The sequence below is a fragment of the Triturus cristatus genome, chromosome 1_1 (genome assembly GCF_964204655.1).
Source record: "Triturus cristatus chromosome 1_1, aTriCri1.1, whole genome shotgun sequence".
NCBI classification, from domain to species: Eukaryota; Metazoa; Chordata; class Amphibia; order Caudata; family Salamandridae; genus Triturus; species Triturus cristatus.
Window position 1 is genome coordinate 1206335292 of NC_140579.1, and position 26032 is coordinate 1206361323.

Consider the following 26032-nt stretch of genomic DNA (forward strand, 5'->3'; position numbering starts at 1 on the left):
CCTCCCTTGCACCCCTTCCTTCAGTATAATTTAGGCACATCACTTAATTTTTTTTTCTTCTTCTACCAACCTGTCATGTTCTTAGGCGCCAACTTGTGGATTTCCTGTGGTGCACTTGTAAATTCTTCTTACTAATATTCACCTATAATTGTAAACTTTTCTCTACAGTAATTTTCCTGCGTATATCGCTCTCAAACCCCTGCATAAGGGGGCTGGTTAGAATCTTTTACAGGGTCAATATCAAATCTTTTGTGGTGCCACTCTCGGCCACCCATGTTGCAAAGGAGAACATTTCCCTTTACTCTTTTTTCCTGCTATTCAAGAGTGTTACCCCGTGTGCCAGCATACAATAAGTAAGAGCATTTGTCCTCCATGAGATAAAATTAAGACTTACCCTTTGACAGATTTGACAATTGGGCCCTCACGGATCAACAAGGGTCCTACTGTCCCCCTCCTACATACTTCTATATGAATAATCTGTATTTGCAGGGTACTGGTGTGATGGACAAGTGGACAAAGTGACTGGTTGTCTTCACTCTAATGTAGTTTCAGATCTCCATGGTTGTATTGGTTATTTAACTAGTAGGTGGTGGGTATTTGACTGTGGTGCTTCAAGATCTTACCAACTGGATAGAGGTTGAATTACATTAAGCTGCCAGATTTGACAGCAGACCATAGTGAGATGCCACTCATAGTTTGAGAACTAAACTTCAGTCGGCTTCAGAAAATATTTGATGAGGATATCATTTCATTACAAGTGAAGCCTGTCAAGACTACAAAGGCCTGACAAGGGAACTCTGCCCAACCAGGAGGCAATCCTTGCAGGGTAAATTCAAGGATGGAATGAGCATGCACGATTAATTTCTTGCATACTTTCAGAAAGCGTTCAGGCATGGCGCAAGCATGGACACCAAACTCTTACATCTTCGAGAATGAGGCCAAAGAGGGAACAAGTAACAGCACTGAACTGTACTTCCAACCCAGTCCTGGTAGAACAATGACAAACTGACCATGCATATTGGACTCTTCCACCATTATGTGCAATGATACTTGGAGAAAGGGGTAATGGACAGCATGAGCACAAATTTAGCGCAGCTCTCAATGTTTAAGGTGAAAGGTCATAAGATATGCCGAACGACACAAAGGCTCGGTGCATGATTTAAAACAAAAGGTCGTTTTTTGCTAGAGATGCTAAGGATTAGATACACCCTCATGCATTGCTGCCAAGGTTTCAGATAGCTAATATGTGACATTTTCATGGTTTATGAGTGAGATTCAACTGCTAAATGTGTAACACTTATATTAGCACTTTTCATGAGTAAAACAAAGCAATAAGGTGCACGGAAAGAGATAAATACCAGAAATGACACCCTTTTAAGCAAGGAAAATCTAACAAATATCTTGAAACTGCTGAAATACCCCTGAAATAGAAGGTTAAAACTTGCTTTCTAATGAACATCCCATCTTATAGTGCAACAGTGTTTTAAAACAATGTGCCTATTCATAGTGCTTTAAGTAGCAGGCTGCAACCTCATAGCACTATTATACATAAGTCTCTGTTCCCCACTGCACAAACCAGTTTTCCAGGGTGTATGCTAAGCTGTGCAATTCTTCAGGTAAATTAAAAACTGACGCTCAGTTCAAGTGAGCACAGTTTTTGTATTTTAAACTGAACCCCAGACGATTTGGCTTTGTAAATGTTTATATCTGGTGCACTAATGATGACTACTGTGATGAGTGCTGTAGGAAGGTGGAATCGGACTCTTACACCAGCACCTGGTGGACTCTGATCTGACCTCTCCCCAAGAATTGGGAAAGAAGGCAGACAAATGGGTCAGAACCAGGATCAGGCCCAAGAACCAAGGTGGTGACCAGAAGAAAGATTCTACCAAGCCCAAAGAGAAAGGTGGGGGATAATAAAACAGAAAAGTCCCCTGAAGGGCCCCAAAAACCCAGTGCTGGGGGTGGGTCCCAAAATCCTTCCTCTTCTAACAAGAAACCATATTGCCATGTGTGTCAGAAACCTGGCCACTGGAAAACTGACTCCAGTTGTCCAAAGAATGGCAATAATGAAAATGTTCCTACAGTTGCAGCTCCAACACCTCCTGTTGCTACTAGTAGTAATCCCCCAGGTGGTGGGAGTGCACACAAAAACTTAGTTGGGTTTTCTTGGGGAACTCAGGTGGACTCTGGCCTAACCAGGTCCCCTGCACAAGCAACTCTAGTCTATGATGGTGGCATGGGGTTTGCCAACTTTACCATGAGTCCCAGTATCCTGGGCAGGTACAGACAAGAGCCCATGATCAATGGTCAGAAGGCTGTGGCCTACAAGGACACAGGGGCTAGTGTCACCATGGTGACCAAGAGACTAGTGCCCCTAGAACAGCTTTTACCTGGGTTTAGCTACCAGGTGACCAACGTTGATGGAGTTAGGACAGACCATCCCATGGCAGTAGTAAATCTCAGCTGGGGAGGGGTCACTGACCCAAAGAGAGTGGCAGTGTCCCCCACCTTGCCTGTAGATTGTCTACTGGGGAATGATCTGGAAATCTCAGCCTGGGCGGAGGTTGACCACAAGGCCCATTTGAAAATGGTAGGAATCCCTGAGAGAGTGGATGAGACCCTGAGGGCCTCACCTCCACCCCAGGAGAAAATAAAGGGAGTGAAGCCTGAAACTATGGATCACTCCACACAAACAGAGAGCATAGGGGGTGAGGAACAGCCCTCCCTCCACCAGACTAAAGGTAAGGGTCAAGTTTCTCAGGGAACTGATCCTGCCCCTTGTGAAGTAACTGCCCCAGAAGTGGACAGGCCTGGCCTGCCCACCTCTCTGATGGCAGGGGATCCTTCCAAGGTAGTACCCAGTCTGGAGCAGGTATCCTGCCCCTCTCTACCCTGCCTCAGTCAGCCCAGGGCTGCAGAGGTCAGGGAGGTCAGGGGACCCTTAATGGGCCCCTGTCCAGAGGAACCCCCTCATCAGCGGATTAGGGACACCCAGCAGAGTAGTTTCAGCCAGGTGAATATTCCTCTACAAACTGAGGGATCCCCCTTACCCCTAGGTATAGGTACCCCTCAAATGGATGTTGTTGAGCACAGGGAAACCTGGGGCATAGTTGCCCCAAACCTTCCAGTGCCCTCCACCATTCCAACCAAAGGGATCCAACCCCAAGCTGTAGGCAGCCAGAGGTTGACCCTTAGGGCCAGATATGACACAGTCATGGGCAGAAAGGCTTCCATGGTGACCAGTGACCTGAGGAGGTTGAGACCAACCCAAATAGGGCCTCACTTCCAGACTCAGACACCCCACCAGCCCACCTCTGACCCAAAAACCAATACAGGTAATTCCCCTAGACTTTGGAGAAACTCTAGAACCCCTTGGGGTAGGATTTCGCAAGTGGACCATGAGATAGGGAGCAACCATGCTAGTGCAGGTTCTTCCTTATATGGCCACTCAGGAAATAAAGGCTTATCTGGACAAGGATAGCCTTATCTCCTTTCGTTTGGGGGGGGGGGGGGGGGGGGGGGGTTATGTAGGAAGGTGGAATCTGACTAATGGTTGCCCCCAACTTTTTGCCTGCTATCCAGGACCCCAGCCTATCTGCTTTCTCCCTAAAACTAATGTGAAGTACCCTAGGTACAAACTAATTGGATGCTGAGGATGCCCTGACAGTCCCTTGTAGATGGTACCCTAGGTACCCAGGGCATGGGTCCCTCAGTAGGCCTACCAGGGCTGCAGCACTTATTGTGCCACCCTGGGACAGCCATACAAACTGACACCACCAGACCACTACTGTAGTCTGGGTAAGGTGGTGCTAGCACCCCTTACAGGGATATAGGTACCCTATATCCCACCCCATTACAACACATATACTCTCATAGGTCACCCCTATAGCAGGCCTTGGTAATTCTACAAGGCAGGGTGCTGAGGTATCGGTGAGGGGGGACCCCTACATGAGTAGGGCCTCTCTACAACCCTCGTAAAATCATTGCTGGGTTGTTTGTAGTGTAGCCATACCATATACTCTTAACCGCATTATAAGTCTATCGCGATAACGCGATAACTTGAGAATGGCTACACAGAACCATATCGTGTTTGGTGTCAAACATGTAGGAATCATACCCCCAGTCCAGCTCTGGGCATGAGGGTACGATTCCCCCCTGCTAGAGGGGCGATATGGGAAAAGCGGCAGAATTTAGACACCAATTTAAAAGTGCACAAGCAGTACAAAATGGCTACTACCCGCCACCTACACGACCCTGGCTGGCTGTTGCTGGGGTAAACCCCAGCCTCACCAGCTGGACAATAGGGCTCCTGTGGCAGGGAGGTGCTAGCATCTCCCCAGACTGGATAATGTGGATTGGAACAGGGTGGGTGCACCAAATGTCCTTTCAGAGTTGCACGTAGGCAGCTGCAGAAGCCTCATTCTGCATACACCGCTTGGAACCGGTTCAGGGGCATCCTGCCCCTCGCCCAGGCGGGAAACACACAAAGGGGAGAGGGTGTAGCCACCCTTTCCCGCCTCACCTCTCATTGGTGGACACTACTCTGGACACTCCCCTAATCTTGGGGATAAAGGTGAATAACGTGGCCCCAGAGCCTCAGATTAATCTTGAACTTTACAGTCTTGACCTTCGACTTGCTGCTGCCCAGCTGACGGAAGAAATCTCCCTTGGGATAAAGGAGTTATCCCCCTGCTTGGCAGGCACCTGAAACACTGCAAGTGACCCGGTTGGAACTTCGCTGCTCTCACGAACTTCGACGACTTCCAGAACCCTTGAGGTGGGTTTGCAGCAAATCCCAGAGGCCAGTGAGTGTGCTCAACGAGTTTGGGCACCGTGGACCGCGTGGGTGCCGAGATCCCCAATACCCCAGGACACCGGCCAGCTCTTGCGTAGCACACGACCCTGACCAGTGGGGAAGTTGTGCTTTGGCCCGTTTTCGAGCCAACCACTCTACAGCAATTGTGCCAAAGACCAGCGCCCTAGCCCCCTCCGGTGGCCCGTGGGTGCCCTTTTACGCACGCCTAATTGCCGCCTCCCGCGGTCCCTTGTCTCTCGACTTGTGGGCCCTAGCGGAGGTCTATCTTTACAATCAAAAGTTCTCCTGGTTGCTCCAGGCCTGCTCTACAGTCTCCTCGAAGGAGACCTCTCCCAGACCTCGTGGGTCTGCACTGTAGCAGATTGGTTTATTCTTCGTGGGTTGCCGTTGCCAAGGCTTAGTGGATCCAATCCGGACACTAACACCGCAGCGACCCTCATCCGACGTGGGACAGTCACCCTCCTGAAGCTGGCCTTCCTTGAAGCCTCCCGGAGCCCGTGGCTGCAGATCCAAGCTACACCACTTTCCACCTGAAGCACCCGAAGGGCTCTTTGCTTTGAGCCTCCTGGTCACTTTGCCGTGACCCAGACTCTGTCCCCTCTGCTTTCAGGTACTTCTCTACAATCTTCACATCTTTGATCTTCACGGCATCATCAACGCTTTTGGCTAGCAGAACTTTTGACTATTTTCCCATTGAAAATCAGCCCGCGACCCGACAGCAGAAACGACCTATACACCCGGCTTCCCTGGGGCAGGTAACAGTGGTACCTCGGTACTCTCGTGGTAGTGGGCTCCTCAAAAGCTTAAGTTTGAAGTTTTTACTTTGTACTCCTGCTAGAAGTATTTGTAAACTGTTTATTTCCAACCGCGACATTCTCCATAGGCTGTAATAGAGATCCCGATAGCAGCTACTTGCACTGCACGCGCCTCCTGTGGGTCCCCTTCCTCATAACCTGGGGTGGATTCTTAAGGGGCCAGCGATCCTGAATGCCTTAGGCATTGCCTGTAGAATTGTCGTGGTTCATACCACTTTTTTAGTATATGGTTTGGCCCCCCCCTGGGGCCCAATGTTAATAGTGCTATTTATTGTGTCTATCAATGCTTGTTTGATATTGTAACTTTGCCACAGCTTCATAAAGAGAATGTGGGATTCTGTCTAGAATAAATACATATATTTTATATATATACCTCTGTGGGCTACTCTTTAATTTGGTTATTCAAGAGGTTATTATGGTAAAACAATAAGCTTAACACTCCTTCAAGACTTAGCCTGAAGGTTGCTCTCCACAGCTACCACTAGGATAGCTTTCTTTAAAGGTTGTCTTAAACCTATCATCAATAAGAGTCGAATTGGACTGGTGCAAGGTGGCCCTATAACTAGGAGACAGCATATGCCAGGCCAACTTCTCACAAGTGCCAAGGTAAGTGACTGTCATGCGCTTGAGTGTTCACGCCCCTGCAATGATTTCAAGCAGTCAATCACTGCTTTGCCCTTTCAGAGTAAACATTTTAGCTAGGGGAAAGAAGGCTCTGCAGCAGCCAGGTGTGGTGTGTTCAAATTCTTGTTTACATACTCAATGCTTACATGACGAAATGGTTCTTAAATAGTCGGGCCTTGTATAGCAGCTGGAGGCTGGGCACGCCTCATCTCTGCACTAGAAAAATCGAGCACCGTGACAAGGCGTAGATATTTTACTAAGCCACACAAAATCCGTTAAATGTAGGACAAGAGGCAAACCGGGCATTACCAAGTTCCAAAGCCAGAGCTTAACAAAGTAAGGATGAACAAAATCGGGTAACGTTATAACTCACATTTTTTTGCCTGTGAAATGGAGAGTTTATGCTTAAAGTTGCGTGCGAGAGGGGCCATTCTCGGACCGGTTATGAATCCTGTGAGCACAATTTAGTCTGATGATAGTGCGACAGTAATGAACAAGCATTTGCAACGCAATAGGTATCGCATTTGTTAAAGTTCAAGCTGTTGGCGTTTAAAATAATGTTTTTTACTTTTGCTTTTTATTTGCAGTGGAGTTATTATATTTGCATAGAACTATTGCCAATGGTATAAAAAAGCTAAAGTTAAAAACATTGTCATTTTCAACGCCAACAGCTATAACTTTAACAGATGCGAGACCTATTGTATTGGAAATGCAATCTGTCTCGCATTTGTTTTTACATAGCCATGTTGCAGGATGCAGTATAATATGTGGCCAAAAAATGTCCCATGGGACATCTTTTGGCCACATATAATACTGCACCCTAATAATAATAACCCAGTATTTGTAAAGCGCGAACTAATCACCCCTAAGGGTCTCAAGGTGCTGGGGGCCGTCATAGAGAGATTAAGCGAGCTATTGCCCAGAGTCACATGGTGCTGGGCTGAGCTGCCACCGGCGATCGAACCGTGCTCCAGAGTCAGCCGCCCTGGCTGCTGCGCCAGACCTCTCCCACCCTGCAGAAGATATGGTAAATCCACCCTAACCATAATGCATTGCATATAAGACAGTACCATGAGTACATTCAAATAGCTATGTCCATATATACAATTAGTAGCTTTGAAATGTGATAAAAGAATTATTATATTAATTATGGATTAGGTTGTATTCTGTGTGGAGCGATGAAGGGAAATTTATAGGTCTTATATAAATGTGGGATGTGTTAGTGAGTAAAGTAACCACTGCCAGCCTTGCTTAGGAACAACGGGTATCCTGCCTGAAGCCCTTTAAGAAAATAGTGCTCTGAGGCTGTAATTAAAACCTAGGGAGTAACAACACATGTAACAGGGGATGTCCTCGGGGGAGGTAACAAGAAGAGACATGGCGGTACAAAGGAGGGACCACTAAGCCTATTGACCAATGAAAAGCCACCTTTTACAAAGGACAGGTACAAGAGCCAATTAAAAAGATGGGCAGAAAGTGGGCAGAGCTTTATGCCCTTATCCTGAATACGTTACAACAAACAAATGATGGACGGAATGCTGACAATGCAGACATTCTCCCCCAGTCAAGAGATCTGGGTTAAATCCATCGTTCTTTTGCCCACTACGCCACCCCAGTTCAGACATGGCCATCTGCAAATCAGTCTTGACCCTGTGCCTCATGGGAACAGTCCAGCCCGAACTGCCAAGCCATGTCTTCCCTGGACCGGAATCAAGCATCCTAGGACCGGTTTCTGGCTATCAGCCGTCATCAGCCAGGATAGCTTGACTCCAGTGGCGTAGTGAGCATGGGTCCCACGTCTGGGAATACCCATCCCACTTAGGGCGAAAAGCGTTACAACAAACAAATGATGGACGGAATGCTGACAATGCAGACATTCTCCCCCAGTCAAGAGATCTGGGTTAAATCCATCGTTCTTTTGCCCACTACGCCACCCCAGTTCAGACATGGCCATATGCAAATCAGTCTTGACCCTGTGCCTCATGGGAACAGTCCAGCCCGAACTGCCAAGCCATGTCTTCCCTGGACCGGAATCAAGCATCCTAGGACCGGTTTCTGGCTATCAGCCGTCATCAGCCAGGATAGCTTGACTCCAGTGGCGTAGTGAGCATGGGTCCCACGTCTGGGAATACCCATCCCACTTAGGGCGAAAAGCGTTACAACAAACAATTGATGGACGGAATGCTGACAATGCAGACATTCTCCCCCAGTCAAGAGATCTGGGTTAAATCCATCGTTCTTTTGCCCACTACGCCACCCCAGTTCAGACATGGCCATATGCAAATCAGTCTTGACCCTGTGCCTCATGGGAACAGTCCAGCCCGAACTGCCAAGCCATGTCTTCCCTGGACCGGAATCAAGCATCCTAGGACCGGTTTCTGGCTATCAGCCGTCATCAGCCAGGATAGCTTGACTCCAGTGGCGTAGTGAGCATGGGTCCCACGTCTGGGAGTACCCATCCCACTTAGGGCGAAAAGCGTTACAACAAACAATTGATGGACGGAATGCTGACAATGCAGACATTCTCCCCCAGTCAAGAGATCTGGGTTAAATCCATCGTTCTTTTGCCCACTACGCCACCCCAGTTCAGACATGGCCATATGCAAATCAGTCTTGACCCTGTGCCTCATGGGAACAGTCCAGCCCGAACTGCCAAGCCATGTCTTCCCTGGACCGGAATCAAGCATCCTAGGACCGGTTTCTGGCTATCAGCCGTCATCAGCCAGGATAGCTTGACTCCAGTGGCGTAGTGAGCATGGGTCCCACGTCTGGGAATACCCATCCCACTTAGAGCGAAAAGCGTTACAACAAACAAATGATGGACGGAATGCTGACATGGGACCCGTGCTCACTACGCCACTGGAGTCAAGCTATCCTGGCTGATGACGGCTGATAGCCAGAAACCGGTCCTAGGATGCTTGATTCCGGTCCAGGGAAGACATGGCTTGGCAGTTCGGGCTGGACTGTTCCCATGAGGCACAGGGTCAAGACTGATTTGCATATGGCCATGTCTAAACTGGGGTGGTGTAGTGGGCAAAAGAACGATGGATTTAACCCAGATCTCTTGACTGGGGGAGAATGTATGCATTGTCAGCATTCCGTCCATCATTTGTTTGTTGTAACGCTTTTCGCCCTAAGTGGGATGGGTATTCCCAGACGTGGGACCCGTGCTCACTACGCCACTGGAGTCAAGCTATCCTGGCTGATGACGGCTGATAGCCAGAAACCGGTCCTAGGATGCTTGATTCCGGTCCAGGGAAGACATGGCTTGGCAGTTCGGGCTGGACTGTTCCCATGAGGCACAGGGTCAAGACTGATTTGCATATGGCCATGTCTATACTGGGGTGGTGTAGTGGGCAAAAGAACGATGGATTTAACCCAGATCTCTTGACTGGGGGAGAATGTATGCATTGTCAGCATTCCGTCCATCATTTGTTTGTTGTAACGCTTTTCGCCCTAAGTGGGATGGGTATTCCCAGACGTGGGACCCGTGCTCACTACGCCACTGGAGTCAAGCTATCCCGGCTGATAGCCAGAAACCGGTCCTAGGATGCTTGATTCCGGTCCAGGGAAGACATGGCTTGGCAGTTCGGGCTGGACTGTTCCCATGAGGCACAGGGTCAAGACTGATTTGCATATGGCCATGTCTAAACTGGGGTGGTGTAGTGGGCAAAAGAACGATGGATTTAACCCAGATCTCTTGACTGGGGGAGAATGTATGCATTGTCAGCATTCCGTCCATCATTTGTTTGTTGTAACGCTTTTCGCCCTAAGTGGGATGGGTATTCCCAGACGTGGGACCCGTGCTCACTACGCCACTGGAGTCAAGCTATCCTGGCTGATGACGGCTGATAGCCAGAAACCGGTCCTAGGATGCTTGATTCCGGTCCAGGGAAGACATGGCTTGGCAGTTCGGGCTGGACTGTTCCCATGAGGCACAGGGTCAAGACTGATTTGCATATGGCCATGTCTATACTGGGGTGGTGTAGTGGGCAAAAGAACGATGGATTTAACCCAGATCTCTTGACTGGGGGAGAATGTATGCATTGTCAGCATTCCGTCCATCATTTGTTTGTTGTAACGCTTTTCGCCCTAAGTGGGATGGGTACTCCCAGACGTGGGACCCGTGCTCACTACGCCACTGGAGTCAAGCTATCCTGGCTGATGACGGCTGATAGCCAGAAACCGGTCCTAGGATGCTTGATTCCGGTCCAGGGAAGACATGGCTTGGCAGTTCGGGCTGGACTGTTCCCATGAGGCACAGGGTCAAGACTGATTTGCATATGGCCATGTCTAAACTGGGGTGGTGTAGTGGGCAAAAGAACGATGGATTTAACCCAGATCTCTTGACTGGGGGAGAATGTATGCATTGTCAGCATTCCGTCCATCATTTGTTTGTTGTAACGCTTTTCGCCCTAAGTGGGATGGGTATTCCCAGACGTGGGACCCGTGCTCACTACGCCACTGGAGTCAAGCTATCCTGGCTGATGACGGCTGATAGCCAGAAACCGGTCCTAGGATGCTTGATTCCGGTCCAGGGAAGACATGGCTTGGCAGTTCGGGCTGGACTGTTCCCATGAGGCACAGGGTCAAGACTGATTTGCATATGGCCATGTCTATACTGGGGTGGTGTAGTGGGCAAAAGAACGATGGATTTAACCCAGATCTCTTGACTGGGGGAGAATGTATGCATTGTCAGCATTCCGTCCATCATTTGTTTGTTGTAACGCTTTTCGCCCTAAGTGGGATGGGTATTCCCAGACGTGGGACCCGTGCTCACTACGCCACTGGAGTCAAGCTATCCTGGCTGATGACGGCTGATAGCCAGAAACCGGTCCTAGGATGCTTGATTCCGGTCCAGGGAAGACATGGCTTGGCAGTTCGGGCTGGACTGTTCCCATGAGGCACAGGGTCAAGACTGATTTGCATATGGCCATGTCTAAATTGGGGTGGTGTAGTGGGCAAAAGAACGATGGATTTAACCCAGATCTCTTGACTGGGGGAGAATGTATGCATTGTCAGCATTCCGTCCATCATTTGTTTGTTGTAACGCTTTTCGCCCTAAGTGGGATGGGTATTCCCAGACGTGGGACCCGTGCTCACTACGCCACTGGAGTCAAGCTATCCTGGCTGATGACGGCTGATAGCCAGAAACCGGTCCTAGGATGCTTGATTCCGGTCCAGGGAAGACATGGCTTGGCAGTTCGGGCTGGACTGTTCCCATGAGGCACAGGGTCAAGACTGATTTGCATATGGCCATGTCTAAACTGGGGTGGTGTAGTGGGCAAAAGAACGATGGATTTAACCCAGATCTCTTGACTGGGGGAGAATGTATGCATTGTCAGCATTCCGTCCATCATTTGTTTGTTGTAACGCTTTTCGCCCTAAGTGGGATGGGTATTCCCAGACGTGGGACCCGTGCTCACTACGCCACTGGAGTCAAGCTATCCTGGCTGATGACGGCTGATAGCCAGAAACCGGTCCTAGGATGCTTGATTCCGGTCCAGGGAAGACATGGCTTGGCAGTTCGGGCTGGACTGTTCCCATGAGGCACAGGGTCAAGACTGATTTGCATATGGCCATGTCTAAACTGGGGTGGTGTAGTGGGCAAAAGAACGATGGATTTAACCCAGATCTCTTGACTGGGGGAGAATGTATGCATTGTCAGCATTCCGTCCATCATTTGTTTGTTGTAACGCTTTTCGCCCTAAGTGGGATGGGTATTCCCAGACGTGGGACCCGTGCTCACTACGCCACTGGAGTCAAGCTATCCTGGCTGATGACGGCTGATAGCCAGAAACCGGTCCTAGGATGCTTGATTCCGGTCCAGGGAAGACATGGCTTGGCAGTTCGGGCTGGACTGTTTCCATGAGGCACAGAGTCAAGACTGATTTGCATATGGCCATGTCTAAACTGGGGTGGTGTAGTGGGCAAAAGAACGATGGATTTAACCCAGATCTCTTGACTGGGGGAGAATGTATGCATTGTCAGCATTCCGTCCATCATTTGTTTGTTGTAACGCTTTTCGCCCTAAGTGGGATGGGTATTCCCAGACGTGGGACCCGTGCTCACTACGCCACTGGAGTCAAGCTATCCTGGCTGATGACGGCTGATAGCCAGAAACCGGTCCTAGGATGCTTGATTCCGGTCCAGGGAAGACATGGCTTGGCAGTTCGGGCTGGACTGTTCCCATGAGGCACAGGGTCAAGACTGATTTGCATATGGCCATGTCTAAACTGGGGTGGTGTAGTGGGCAAAAGAATGATGGATTTAACCCAGATCTCTTGACTGGGGGAGAATGTATGCATTGTCAGCATTCCGTCCATCATTTGTTTGTTGTAACGCTTTTCGCCCTAAGTGGGATGGGTATTCCCAGACGTGGGACCCGTGCTCACTACGCCACTGGAGTCAAGCTATCCTGGCTGATGACGGCTGATAGCCAGAAACCGGTCCTAGGATGCTTGATTCCGGTCCAGGGAAGACATGGCTTGGCAGTTCGGGCTGGACTGTTCCCATGAGGCACAGGGTCAAGACTGATTTGCATATGGCCATGTCTAAACTGGGGTGGTGTAGTGGGCAAAAGAACGATGGATTTAACCCAGATCTCTTGACTGGGGGAGAATGTATGCATTGTCAGCATTCCGTCCATCATTTGTTTGTTGTAACGCTTTTCGCCCTAAGTGGGATGGGTATTCCCAGACGTGGGACCCGTGCTCACTACGCCACTGGAGTCAAGCTATCCTGGCTGATGACGGCTGATAGCCAGAAACCGGTCCTAGGATGCTTGATTCCGGTCCAGGGAAGACATGGCTTGGCAGTTCGGGCTGGACTGTTCCCATGAGGCACAGGGTCAAGACTGATTTGCATATGGCCATGTCTAAACTGGGGTGGTGTAGTGGGCAAAAGAACGATGGATTTAACCCAGATCTCTTGACTGGGGGAGAATGTATGCATTGTCAGCATTCCGTCCATCATTTGTTTGTTGTAACGCTTATCCTGAATACAGCATTCCTCTAAGAGACTGCGCAAGCGTTGCCTAGGCGAGACCTAAAAACAAGAGAGAAATCTAGTGTTAGGAGGACAGTGCATGCAGCTCTCCTTAGGAAAGCACAACACACTCGCTGGTTAAATCTTAGAGTGCACCTCACAGTGGTTCTTGGGGTGCTATGATGCGTGACTAATGCATTTTAGTGCGGTGATGCGACACCAGCACTAAAATGTTTTCGTCTAATCCCTGATGCGTGGCACTTTGGAGGTTTGCTTGTGTAGTGGAGTCAGAATGCCCCCTTATCGACTGAAATGATTTATCCAAAACAAATGTGTTCAACCTCTTTGAGTTGGAACCGTCTGACTAAGTTACTAAGACATTCCATGATGATGCTGAATGCTAGCAATACTAACTGATTAAGACATCAATTTGGACATGATTGGCAATCACTCAGGTGAGATTTCTGCCCATCCTTACCTGCTGGAAGTAGCCAATAGTCTTGGAAAAAGTGCTGGAATCCCTCACGTTCAGCCGTGCCGCTAACTCCCCTGGTTGGACCTTCCTAGGTGACTTCGACTTACCTATGTCTAGTAAGCTGGGTAATACATCTGGAGTGACCCTTCAAACAGAAGGTAGGGGCAGGGAAAAAGAATACATTCAGAAAGCTTAGATAAAAAGATCACCTTCTCAGAATCATCATTTTTTGTCCAACTCCTACGACACTTCTCAATTCATCATCCTTCTTTCATGCACTTTTACATTACGACTCACATACATTATCTGCCCAAAATGCTACATTTATCATCGATGTGTTCAGAATAAAATGTGACATGTATAATGTAAACAGGAAATAGTGCAATAAAGAAAATGAACTGAGAGCGTTTCAGAGATAAAATATAAAAACAATTACCCAAGTTTCTTCAAGTCTTTACCCAGCTTCCAGATGCCTGGGTCCAAGGCAACTCTGAGCTGACCAATGGGTGTCACTGGTACATCACCTACTATCTCGTACTCTGTAGCACGAATTCCAAGAGCACTGGAAAGAAGACAACTATAAATAATTAAAATTCAATAAAAAACACCCTCATCTAACACTAACAAACATGAAAAAGATACTTACATCCAGCTACATATCTTTCTAAACTTACATGTTTGAAATATTCCCAATTGCCAGTCTTGGAAACCTGGGTGAACAATGTTAAAATAGCCATGCATATACAAGCCTTATGTAGCATATTCACCTCAATTATGTGACTTGTACCCATGGCAATGAGGTGCATGGGCAGCAACTGCAACTCCACCGGCGACTTCAACTGTTGGATTTCCATAAGTTACCTTCATTTATAAGCACCTCTTGAAAGGTGAGCAGGGCAGGTCACATGATACTCCGAGTTGCTGCTCTGCAAGGCTCTCAGGCAAAGAGAGCTGCTGTCATCCCTCTAATGGAGTGAACTGTGACTGTGCGAGGCTATAGCATGGCTATGTAAGAATATATTGTTTATATATTTTATGTCATATGCTTTATTTTTTATAAGGCTTTTATTGGCCTGATAGTCAAACGTTCTTGGTGTTACCCACATACAAATGCTAAAATCTTAGAATCAACTGAAAACAATACCCTTTCTGCTGCTGAAGTTGGATGTGGAAGCAGAATATTGATGGTATTTTGCAATGAACACTGGAATGTGTTTTGAGAATTGCCGTATCTCTGTGAAATTGAAGTTCTTGTACTGAAAAGCTTTCATTTTTCTTACTCTTCTGTCTGATGTGATTGGCAGCGAGCAAACAATACACGTTCCAAGAAAAAGGCTTCATATACGCCACTAAAACTGTGTTAAAATCCCATGAGGGAGCTGATCTTGGAATAAAGGAAAGCTATAAAATAATTCCTTTGTAAATCCCTTGGTAATCCTATATTTGGAATAAAAATAGTTGATCTGGTGTTCTTAGGTTTTGGAAAATAGCAGATTAATGAAATCGTATTTAAGGCCCAAACTGGCTATGGGGAGCAGATAAGGAAGACATTTATGGGGGTGGGGGGCATCGGAAGCACATTCTTTTGTTTACAGAGCGCTTACTCTGTCTATATCATCACATAGGTTTCAGAAGTAGAAAGTACTTTAGCTACTAGTAAAGTTGGCTTGCAGCCATCTGAAAGTTGCTCAGACAGGAATTTTTGTCTTTCAGTAGCCAGGCCACAAGGTGAAATGATTTTGGTTTGTTGTATAGTATTCAACCCAGGACAGAATCTGCCAAAGTTCTTAAAAACAATGTTGTTTGAGCTACTCAGGTGTTGCTTTTATTACTATGCAAGGTTGTTTCATTATCTTAATGTCAACAACAGTTGCCTGCTATTGGGGAAGGCTGGATAAGTATCATGTCTTCTATCAATGTTCTTCGGAAGACGAGGAGAATTCAAGTAATGGGAGTGTCTCTGGTGTCCATGTTTGAATTGATGCATAATCATCATCAGTATTATCATGAACAATGTAGTTGTGGTGGGGTAGTGTGCCTTTATCTTCATATTTGTTAGCAGAACTGAAGAAGGCTTCTTTATGTTCACTATCATCTAAAATATCCTGATCTTCATGATTAATAGCAACTGGTTCTTATAAAGAGGAGATATGGCAGTTGTGAAGATACTTTGATGGGAGATAGACGCAATGGGTAGTATGCGGGAGTAAGTGTTGGGTAATAAGTGTGGCAGCCAGCAAATTGGTAGCTTTTGATAAAGTGTTTTGAAGATCTACAGCCTCCTGGGCAGGCAGAGCCACTGCCAACAAAAGAATGGTTGAATTCAGTGCTGATGGAGAAAAAGCGTGCAACACTGTTGATGAAGCTGTCCGTTAAAAATGCTACTGCAGACGAATACACACTGACAGCTGTGATGGTGCAAAGTGCAACCGAAGAGCGTGTCAAGGCTGCTTTTTGAAAAACAGACAGGATTTTTGGTCGGAAGCAGGGAATCTAATCTCTTATTGAGCTTATGTGTGTTCAGCCTAGATTTATGCCATCTTAACAGGAGAGATCTGTGCCAATGCCATTTTTCCTTGTTCTTTTACTGTGGATGGCCAGTTGACTATGCTTTAACAGCAGGCTCAGTGGGCCTTTCAGCCACATATAAAGATGGTTTTGGAGACTTCTCAAAGGCCATGAGCTCCAACATCTTTTTTCTTCTTTTTATGATGCAGGACTGGCAAAAGAAATAAGTAACCTTCAGTAACGCTCCTTCTCATGAATACTTTAACAGCTGATTCCTCTGCTTTAGTATATTTCCCAGGTGGCAGTTGGTGCTGTGATGAAATTAAGCGGCATTAACAACTGAATCCAGCTGCTCCATATACGGAGGTTCCAGTTGTTTTGCCGTACCTGTTGTCCTTTGAGCATAACCAATTTCCTCATGTTTATTTTCCTGGTCTGAGGGAGGCATGCATTGCTGTAGTAGTCTATTATTTTCATGTTAATGATCATGTTTCTCATAGCTGTCAGCCTCACCTGTATCATGAGAGTGACTTTTATCCACTCTTGTTTTACAAACATCACCAAACAAGTCAAACGCACGGTATACCTGCCATGCCACAACTGAACTTTCCATTGGTTTTCTGAGACTTGTTATTGTAAACCATTCTATGATGGCCATCACAGATGCGTTTACACTCAAAGAAGCTATCTAAAGTTTAAACAAAAGGCATTACGTGTCAGTACTGTAAAATTTAAACAAAAGTCGGGCAATGGCTTTTCTAATGTTTGTTCTAAATGAAACAACGTTTAAATATTTGTAATTTGGGAGCAGTATCTACAACCAGCAGTCACTTATCTATGGCTAAAAGAATATGAAGTAATGTCTCCAAGTACAGATTGAGCAAAAAGAAGTGTCTACAATGAAGACAAACATGGATGACAAGCATGAGATGTGCAATGACTGTTTGTGTGCCACGATCCAAAAACCCGCATAGGTGTTATTTTCTTTTTTTTTTAAAGACCTTCGAAGGACACGCACCGACATTTGGGTCTGACTGTACCCAGGAAAGAAAAAAACTTTTTTTGGATACTTCTAACTGCAGATCCTTCAACTTTATAATACTCCCTAAGAGCGAAACTGGATCCAGAAACATTTTAGCAATGCTTCTGCGGGCTGCTAGTTGATGGAGCACTGCTGTAGAAGAGTTACCCATGTCTGCTGAGGTCAGTGCCCTTCTTCCTGCAACATATTAATACTATGCTAACAGTTTCGTCAGATGTCTTTGAAACAAATATTCTCAATGAATATCTACAGTCTGCAATGATCACAAACATCCAAAGAGACGCCTTTGGAGGCTGCAAATTATAATAAATTACTTATGTAAACACAGTTAATTTAGAACAAAATGGTTACTTACCAGTAGGAGTAGTTTTGCAGCTTGAAGAATTTTCTGGATTCACATTCTGTGCATTATTCCGCCATCTAGTGGTTGGGTCCGGAATTGTCTTTGTTTCTAGTTTTTTTCCCTCTTGTTTTGGTCGCTGTCGATCACCATTTGGTGCCAAGTACGTCTCCTGTGTGACATCAGATGGTATCCTGGAGGTCGACGTGCGTGGTGGCCATCTTCGGTTTCTTTTTTACAATGTTTTGTATCCCTGAGATGGTTTTGACAAATACTGATGTAGTCCTTTTGCTTCCCCACCTGTTTGTTTTCCTTCTAGGGGAGGCTGGGTGGGTCGCATGTGAATCCAGAAAATTCTTCAAGCTGCAAAACTACTCCTACTGGTAAGTAACCATTTTGTTTTACCTACTGGTAAGTAACCATTTTTTTTTGCTGCGTGAATTCTTTTCTGGATTCACATGCTGTGCATCAGATTATGTAGCGTTTTCTCCCGTGTTTGAGAGGTTGTGGTGAAAGGAAGACTTTGCAAACAGGTGTTAAAGCACTCTCTGTCCAATTTGAGCTTCCTTAATCATTTGTATATTCACACAATAATGCACTGTAAAAGTGTGTGGTGAGGCAAATGTTGCTCCTGCGCAAATGGAATCAATGGGTACAATAGACATGAATGCCAGTGTTGCTCCTTTCTCTCTAGTGGAGTGATCTGTAGGTTGTATTGTTAGTTCCTTTTTGGCATTGGCATAGCATAATTGGATAGAACAACTGCTTTGTTTTCCTGATTTGTTCTGTTTTATGCAAATAATACAGTAAAGCCCTCCTTACATCCAGGGTATGGACACTTTTCTCAGCCTTAGTCTTTGGGTCCTTGAAAAAGATTGGCAGGAGAATGTTTTGATTTAAGTGATACTTAGATACCACTTTTGGCAAAAACTGTGGGTTGGCCTTTAAGATTACTTTATCCTTGTGGATTTGTTAAGTAGGGTTCTTGCAGTTCACTCACTCTCCGCAGTGACGTTCTAGCAATGAGAAAGGCTGTCTTTAGAGTGATATGTTTGAGGTCTGCTGCGTGCATGGGCTCAAAGGGCTTTGTCATCAGTTGTGAAAGTACTGTATTTAAGCTCCATGTTGGCATGGGAGCCGCTCTTCTTTTTGCTCCCTCTAAGAACCTTTTGATGACTGTTCTGGTAAAATAAACAAATTGCATGACTTTCCTCTTGTGTATGACACTATGGCAGCAAGATGCACTTTCAGGCTGGAAAAATTCATGTTGCTGTCCAAAAGGTAAGTAAGATATGTAATAACTGTTTCTTGTGTATGGATTGAAATAATGTTGTTAGCGGTGCACCATGTGGTATATCGCTTCCATTTTGCTGTATAGCATTTTCTTATCAACTGTTTTCTCGCTTCTTTTAGAATTTCCATGGTTCTTTGCGGTAAATGAAGATGCCCAAATTCTATGTATTCAGGCCCCAGGCTGCTAGTTGTAGCGTTGCTGGTTCCGGGTGAAAAATCTGGCCCTGTTGCATTGTCAGCAGGTCTCTCTCTGCTCTGATCTTGACCATTTCTCCTATGGATAGTTCTAGGAGAGTTGAGTACCATGTTTGCCTTGGCCAACAAGGAGCAATGAGAATCTTGTTTGTTTCTGGTTCCCTTGCTTTTTGTAGCGCTCTTTGCATCAGGGGTATTGGTGGAAAGGCGTAAACAAATGTCTGTGACCAATTGAGTGAAAGAGCATTTCCCTTTGACAGGTGGTGTGGAAACCTCGAGGCAAAGCTTTGGCATTTCTTGTTCTGCATTGTTGCAAACAGGTCCAATACTGGTGTTCCCCAGATGTTGAAGAGATACTGTACTGTTGTCTGTTTTAACTCCCATTCGTGGGGGCAGTTGCTTTGTCTGCTCAGTCGGTCTGCTGTAATGTTGTCTAACCCTGGTAGATTTACTGTCTGTAGCTTGATTTTTTAGGGTATCGCCCAATGCCAGATTTCATGTGCTAGTTTGCTCAGGGGAAAATACATTTCTTCCTCCCGGTTTGTTTAGGTAGAACATTGTGGTTGTATTGTCTGTTTGCATTAAAATGTTCTTCCCCGAATAGGTTTCTGGAATGCCTTGAGTGCCAGAAAAACCATTTTAATCTCCAAATAATTGATATGCTTTGTGGAGTCCTGTTTGCTCCACTGACACCATGATCTTTCAGCTGGTTGAAATGTGCACCCCAACCGTTGAGAGATGCATCCGTGGTGACTGTCACAGATGGAGTTGGGTCCCTGAAAGGTCTCCCTCGTGCTATGTTTTTTGATGCCCACCATTGTATCTCCGCTTGCACTTTTTGTGTAACAACCACTAGATCCTCCTAACTTCCTGTGGCCTGGGACCAGCTGTTGGTGAGCCATTCTTGGAATGGTCGCATATGTAGTCTGGCATGAGGGATTAGTGGGATGCATGATGCCATCATGCCCATTAGTTTCATGACTTTCCTCAATTGTCAGAGAATGACCCCTCTGGTAAAGTGTTGTTTCCTGACAAATAGCCCGTTTCCTGGCTTGTGTGGGGTATGTCCTTTGTTTTGTTGTATTTGACTTTGCTCCCAGGAAGATTTGTTCTCTTTCCGGAGTTGTTGATGATTTTTTGTGATTTATGGAGAAACCCAATGTCTGTAGCGTCTGAATTGCGTTTTGGACGTGATTGTGAAATGCTTGTTTTGATCTCCCCTTTATGAGCCAGTCGTATAGAAAGGGGTAGATATGGATTCCTTCCTTTCTCAGATGTGCCGTCACTGCGGCTAGGCACTTTCTGAACACCCTGGGGCTGATTTTATTCCGAATGGAAATACTTTGAATTGATAGTGTGCTCCGTTGTGCAGGAGTCTCGGGTATTTCCTGTGTTTTCTGTTCATTAGGATATGAAGGTAGGTCCAGTGTTGCCATGTAATCCCCTTTTTGGATCTGTGGGATTATTTCCTGGAGGGTGCACATTTTGAAGCGTTGTGTCAGTATGAACCTTGATTGGTCTTAGAGTTAGATCTTGATTGGGTATTAGGAAGTATGGTGAGTAGTTTCCTCTGAGACACTCCTGTCTTGATACTTTTTCTATTGCCTGTTTCAGGCCTAGTTCCCTGATTTCTTCATCTAGCAATTTTTGTTGTGAATTTAATAATTTTGTTGTCTTTGGTGGGTTTGGAGGTGTAACCTGGGTGAGTTCTATGCAATGCCCATACTTTATCAAATTTAATATCCAGTTGCATGTTGTTATTCTTTCCCATTCTTTTTGGAAAAAGGAGATTCTTCCCCCCACATGTCTTGTGTGTGGGTCTTTGAGGCCAAGTCGGTTCGAGCCATTTCTCTTCCTCCAGAGGATTGACCTCTTCCTCTTCCATTTCCTCTTCCTCGAAAGGGCTGCTTCTGTTGTTGTTGCCAACCCTGGTATCCGGTTTGCTGACCCATTTGTTGATTTGGGTTTTGAACTGGAGTTTGATGGGACATCTGCTGTCCCTGAGCAAACATGCCTCTCCCTGTGGGGTTTCTGCAGTTAAATCCCCCTCTTTTAAAGGAGCCTCTTTGTTGTAGGGCACCCATTGCCCTTGCAGTTTCATTATCTTTCTTTATTTGTTGAAGGGATTCATCTACTTCCTTGCCAAACAGTGCTTCTCCATTGAATGGCCTATTAATAATGGAGGTTTGATCTTCTTGCTTGAACCCAGAGATTCTGAGCCAGGCAGGTCTTCTCGGTATGGTTCCTGTGCACATCTGTCTACTAGCAGTGTCTGCCGCATCTAAAGCTGACTTTAGGCAGGTGTTGGCCACGTTTCTTCCCTCCTGCACAATAGGTTTGGCTCTCTTTTTGTCTTCTTCAGGAAGTTTGTTCAGTATTTCCTCTATGTCATCCCACTGCTGGTGACCATATCTATTTAGCAGGGCATTCGAGTTAGCAATCCTCCATTGTGTTGCTGCCTCTTTCTCCATTCTCCTACCCACCATGTCCATCCTCTTACTTTCTTTTTCAGGTGCTGGCCCCGTGTTGGAGACTACATTGGCTCTCGTCCTGGCTGTGGTGACAATAATAGAGTCAGGTACTGTACTTGCCTGAATATATTTTAGGTCCTTTGTAGAGGGTTTGTATTTTTCCCCACTCTGGGGTTACCCCCTTGCTTGAAGCTGGTTCTTTGAATGCTTCTTTGCCTTGGTCCAGGATGCTTGGCAGCATGGGCAGGTATTGTGTCCCTTTTTGTAGCTGGTGCCAGTGTTTCTAACAAGAGACATCTCTCCCCTTTTTCCTCCTCCAAGGGTACCCCAAATTGATTTGCTGCCTTTCTGACAATGTCATTGTAGAAAGCTTTGTCATCTGGAGGTGAAGCTTTTGAAGGGTAGCTACAAATCTCCTCTTCTGGACTCTCGGTGTCGAGGTTGTCCCACTCTTCTTCTAAATTTTCCTCCCCTTCAGGTATGTCTCCGTATTCCTCAGGTTCTTCGCCTGGAGGTTCTGGTGTCGGAGGGGAGTTGAAGATTCCTTCTTCCTCTCCTTCAGCGTCTTTGTTGTAAAGGAAGATACAGGGTCCATCTGTACATGTAGGTTACTTCTTTATTAGTAGCTTGGTTCCAGCATATGGTAGGAGAAGATAGATGATACAAAGATAGCCCCACCAGGAGCAAGCTCCTTACAGCTCAGCCTGAGTAGACCAACTGACAATCTCACCCAGAGAGGCACCCAGGTATTCTATTATGACATGCAACATTCTAACAGAGCAGTACAGTGAAGAATAGCTGACAAGTAATTTACTACACATCCTCTTTCCTTAGGGAACAACAGAAGTAAAAGTAAAGACAAATAAGATACCCCAATAAATCTTTAGCAAGAAGGTGCAACAATGAGGTGCACATATCCACAGGTGTATTGCATGAGGTATCATGAATTCCACTGGCATGAACAGAAATTTGTTAAGATGTTAAACATTTAAATCGCAAACAACATTACTACACGCCCCATCCCCTCCCTTAGGGAAAACACAGCAGCTTAGATAAAAACACTGCATCAAAGAAGGGCGGTCACCCACACAACCTCCCCATACTCGGGTACACCACAGGGTGGACACCCTGTTGAACAAAAGTGGGTGTGAAACACAGAGCCTTGGGAGAAAACAACATCCCCAACAAAGAGATACAATAGTGGCTAGATACACTCTAGATAACAAGAAGAGTGCCATCACAACAACAAATATACTCCAGAGAGGAAACACTCCGTAAAGAAACACGAGGTCCCTTGGTAGAAGGCATGCTGACACTTAAAGAGGTCTAAACACTAACGAAAAAAACTTCCCACTCAAAGTTGTACAAGCGTGAAACCCTTGGCCACGAATTCCACGCAGGTAGACTTCGACCGGAGAATGGTGTCCACATGAAAGAAAGACCCAAAATAACATTAGGAACCAACCAAAAACTTCACCAAGGAACACGACAGGGTCCTAACCCATGAAAACAAAACAACCTCCCTTAGATAGGGTACACCATAGGGTACACGCACCCAAGAAAGCTGAAAACTAAAATAATAGAGGCATTGCCTACCCCCACAACCTCCCCAAAGAAATGGGTACACTCTATGTACAGAGACTACGAAATTAAAGGCATTGACTACACCCACAACCTCCCCAACTAAATGGGTACACCCTATATACAGAGACTACAAAATTAAAGACATTGACTACACCCACAACCTCCCCAACGAAGTGGGTACACTCTATGTATGAAGACTAATCAACTGAAGGCATTGACTACCCACAAACATAACCTCCCCTAACTAGTATAAACCTAGAAGGGTACACCACAGAGTAGACACCCTGGGAGCTGACAGTGACAACCAACGAGCATAACCTCCCCTAACTAGTTTAAATCTAGAAGGTCCCCTAAATAGGGTACACAGTATATAAACCACAAAACTGGTGAACTAACAGTCCGCTAGAGCCACTGTTATACACTGAGCACCCCTCACCAAATGAAAAACAAAGAGCAATGCAGAACATGCATAATGGAAACAAATGTTATAAGCACACAGCCCTTGTTGAGCACCGGTGAGCGGTTTCTCACCCGAGATCCCTACACGCCGACTACATACAAAACAGGACATGCTCTGTGTCCCGGTAGAAAAGCTGCAGGTCCATGTATTGTGCGATCAGCTGTCCGCATAGCCACCACAGCTCCCAGAACATTGTCCTTGCCCCTGCTAGAATAGGCAACTCCCCGCAGACTTTAAGAGCACACTGAAGTCCAGCCCAGACTCGTCAGGAATTCACCACGGGAATCAATCTCACCTTTAATCTCCTGGTGCCCGTCAAACAATGCCCCTACTCGTGCCACATCATTGGTCCGCTCGACAGCGTTGTTAACTGTCAAATTGCGAAGACGGAAGCCTGCGAGACAGTGTTGAAGCTGGTAGGAGTCGTTGAAAAACTCCCAAAATAAACGTGGTTGGCTCAAGGTAACAGGAACAGCATGTAGTGCCAATTCCAAGATGGCGGCACGCTGCATCACGCCGAGCTGAGTGGCTCAAGGCACGTCGACGTGAGAGAGGACAAGAGGCAGAGGAGACTGAGGAACGTCATTGTGGCTCCATGGAAACCCCACTCGACACAAGATAGAGGTAAGAGCGCGCGGTGAGACAGACGTGGGAACACCCTTTTGAAAAGGCAGCTCGCGCGTCTCTGGAAAAAAAAACTGCCCAAACGGCTCCACAGCAACGGGGCTCTGCATGTCCACAGCAATGCGCGCACATGTATAATAAAGTTACCAGTACGATACCTCACTAGGCACAGCACACACACCACGAAAATTCTCCTCAGTGGTTCTTCTCAAAGCGCCCTGCCAAGCACAGACTCAAGAAGTGCTGGATCTAGTTAATCACTCTGGGATCCTCTCAACAGCCTTGGTTCCTCTAGAGCGGGCGCTAACTCCACAGCAAGTTGACACGTAGCGCTGAAAAGCTTTCCTCCACATACAATCAGCCCAAAGTCCAAACAGTAGAGACGAAGTCCATAAATAGTGCTGTCAAACACTTCTCACGCAGGTTGACGGCCCAAAGAGAACAGGGAAAGCAGCAGGATGTGTAAACTTGTTGCGCTTGTGAGAAGCTTCTTACTGAAGATACAGGGTCAGAAGTCTTCCAGGTAACCAGATGAATTTCAAAGATGACAAACGCCCAGGCTGCAGGCTGTCCAGGTGGTAGAGGACACTGGTGGGGCTGGCCAGGGCGTTACCTCTGACTTCCAATTGACGTTTTGAAAGTCCTTAAAGTCTTTAATTCATTGTCCTTAAGTTCCTTGGTTGTCCTTAATCCTTAGTGCACACGTAGGTTCAAAATCGTCGCCAAAATTGTTGTAAAGGAAGATACAGGGTCCATCTGTACATGTAGGTTACTTCTTTATTAGTAGCTTGGTTCCAGCATAGGTGGTCAGGATGGTAGGAGAAGATAGATGATACAAAGATAGCCCCACCAGGAGCAAGCTCCTTACAGCTCAGCCTGAGTAGACCAATTGACAATCTCACCCAGAGAGGCACCCAGGCATTCTATGATGTCATGCAACATTCTAACAGAGCAGTACAGTGGAGAATAGCTGACAAGTAATTTACTACAGTCTTCTGCCTCTTCGGCATCGACGTTTTCTGGTTCGTCTGCCGGTGTCTTTAAAATTCGATAATTCTTCAGTGAGGTATCGAAGTCCTTCTTCTTTTGTAGGAGAGCTGCCATTTCTTTCTCGAGTCTTCTCCTTTTCTTTTTGACATCGAGGGTTCTCTTTGTGTCGGTGGCCAGCGGTTTTCGTTTCATCCCGACGTCGACGTTATTCTTCGGCAGTGTAGTGCCCTTCTCTGCGGGTTCAGCGTCGACCCCTTCTATCAGCGTTTTTGGAGATTTTTCCTCCTCGGTAACCTTCGGTTGGGTTCTGTGGGGTTCTTTCAATCGCAGCTGACCCTCGATCGCCTTCTTGCTCGGCGTCGGGCTGCCTTTTGCGTCTTATGTTAGTGGCCCTACGGTGCCGACGGATCTTTATGGTGTCTTACCTTCTCCGTCTTCTTTTTCAACTCTTTCACCTTCTTCTCGGCGTGGATTTTTTCAGAGTCCCCTTCTAGGACCTCAAAGTCCGATCCCTCGTCCGTCGATTCTGCTGGTGCTCCATGTTCTTCCTCATCGCTTGAGAAACCCATGTCTCTCAGGGAGGTTTTCTTTGTGGTATGCAACATCGTGGCGTAGTGGGCCTGTCTCCGACTTCGACGTGTTCTTAGCGTTTTCGGCAGGAACGCTGCGCAGGCCTCACAGTCCTTGTCCTGGTGGTTCTCAGGCAGGCAGAGGTTGCAGACGTTGTACGGGTCGCGTTGAACGAACTAATGGTGGCACCTGGGCAGAACTTGAAGGGGGTATACTCCATGGCCCCTATTTCACC

The 26032-nt window shown here is 46.5% G+C and overlaps 1 protein-coding gene across 11 annotated transcripts in view; it reads right to left on the reverse strand.

Moving 5' to 3' along the window:
* The window catches only part of LPCAT4 (lysophosphatidylcholine acyltransferase 4), a 1035593-nt gene that overhangs the window by 163410 nt on the left and 846151 nt on the right, over positions 1–26032 (reverse strand). For 6 of the 11 annotated variants that reach the window (XM_085651786.1, XM_085651797.1, XM_085651817.1 and 3 more), the window contains exons 10-11: positions 14157–14297; positions 13724–13865 (exon numbers count right to left, since the gene is read on the reverse strand). In XM_085651786.1, coding sequence (XP_085507912.1) covers positions 13724–13865; positions 14157–14297 — 283 coding nt within the window. The remainder of the gene's footprint in view (positions 1–13723; positions 13866–14156; positions 14298–26032) is intronic. The other 5 variants (XM_085651792.1, XM_085651836.1, XM_085651862.1 and 2 more) reach the window with 1 other exon arrangement.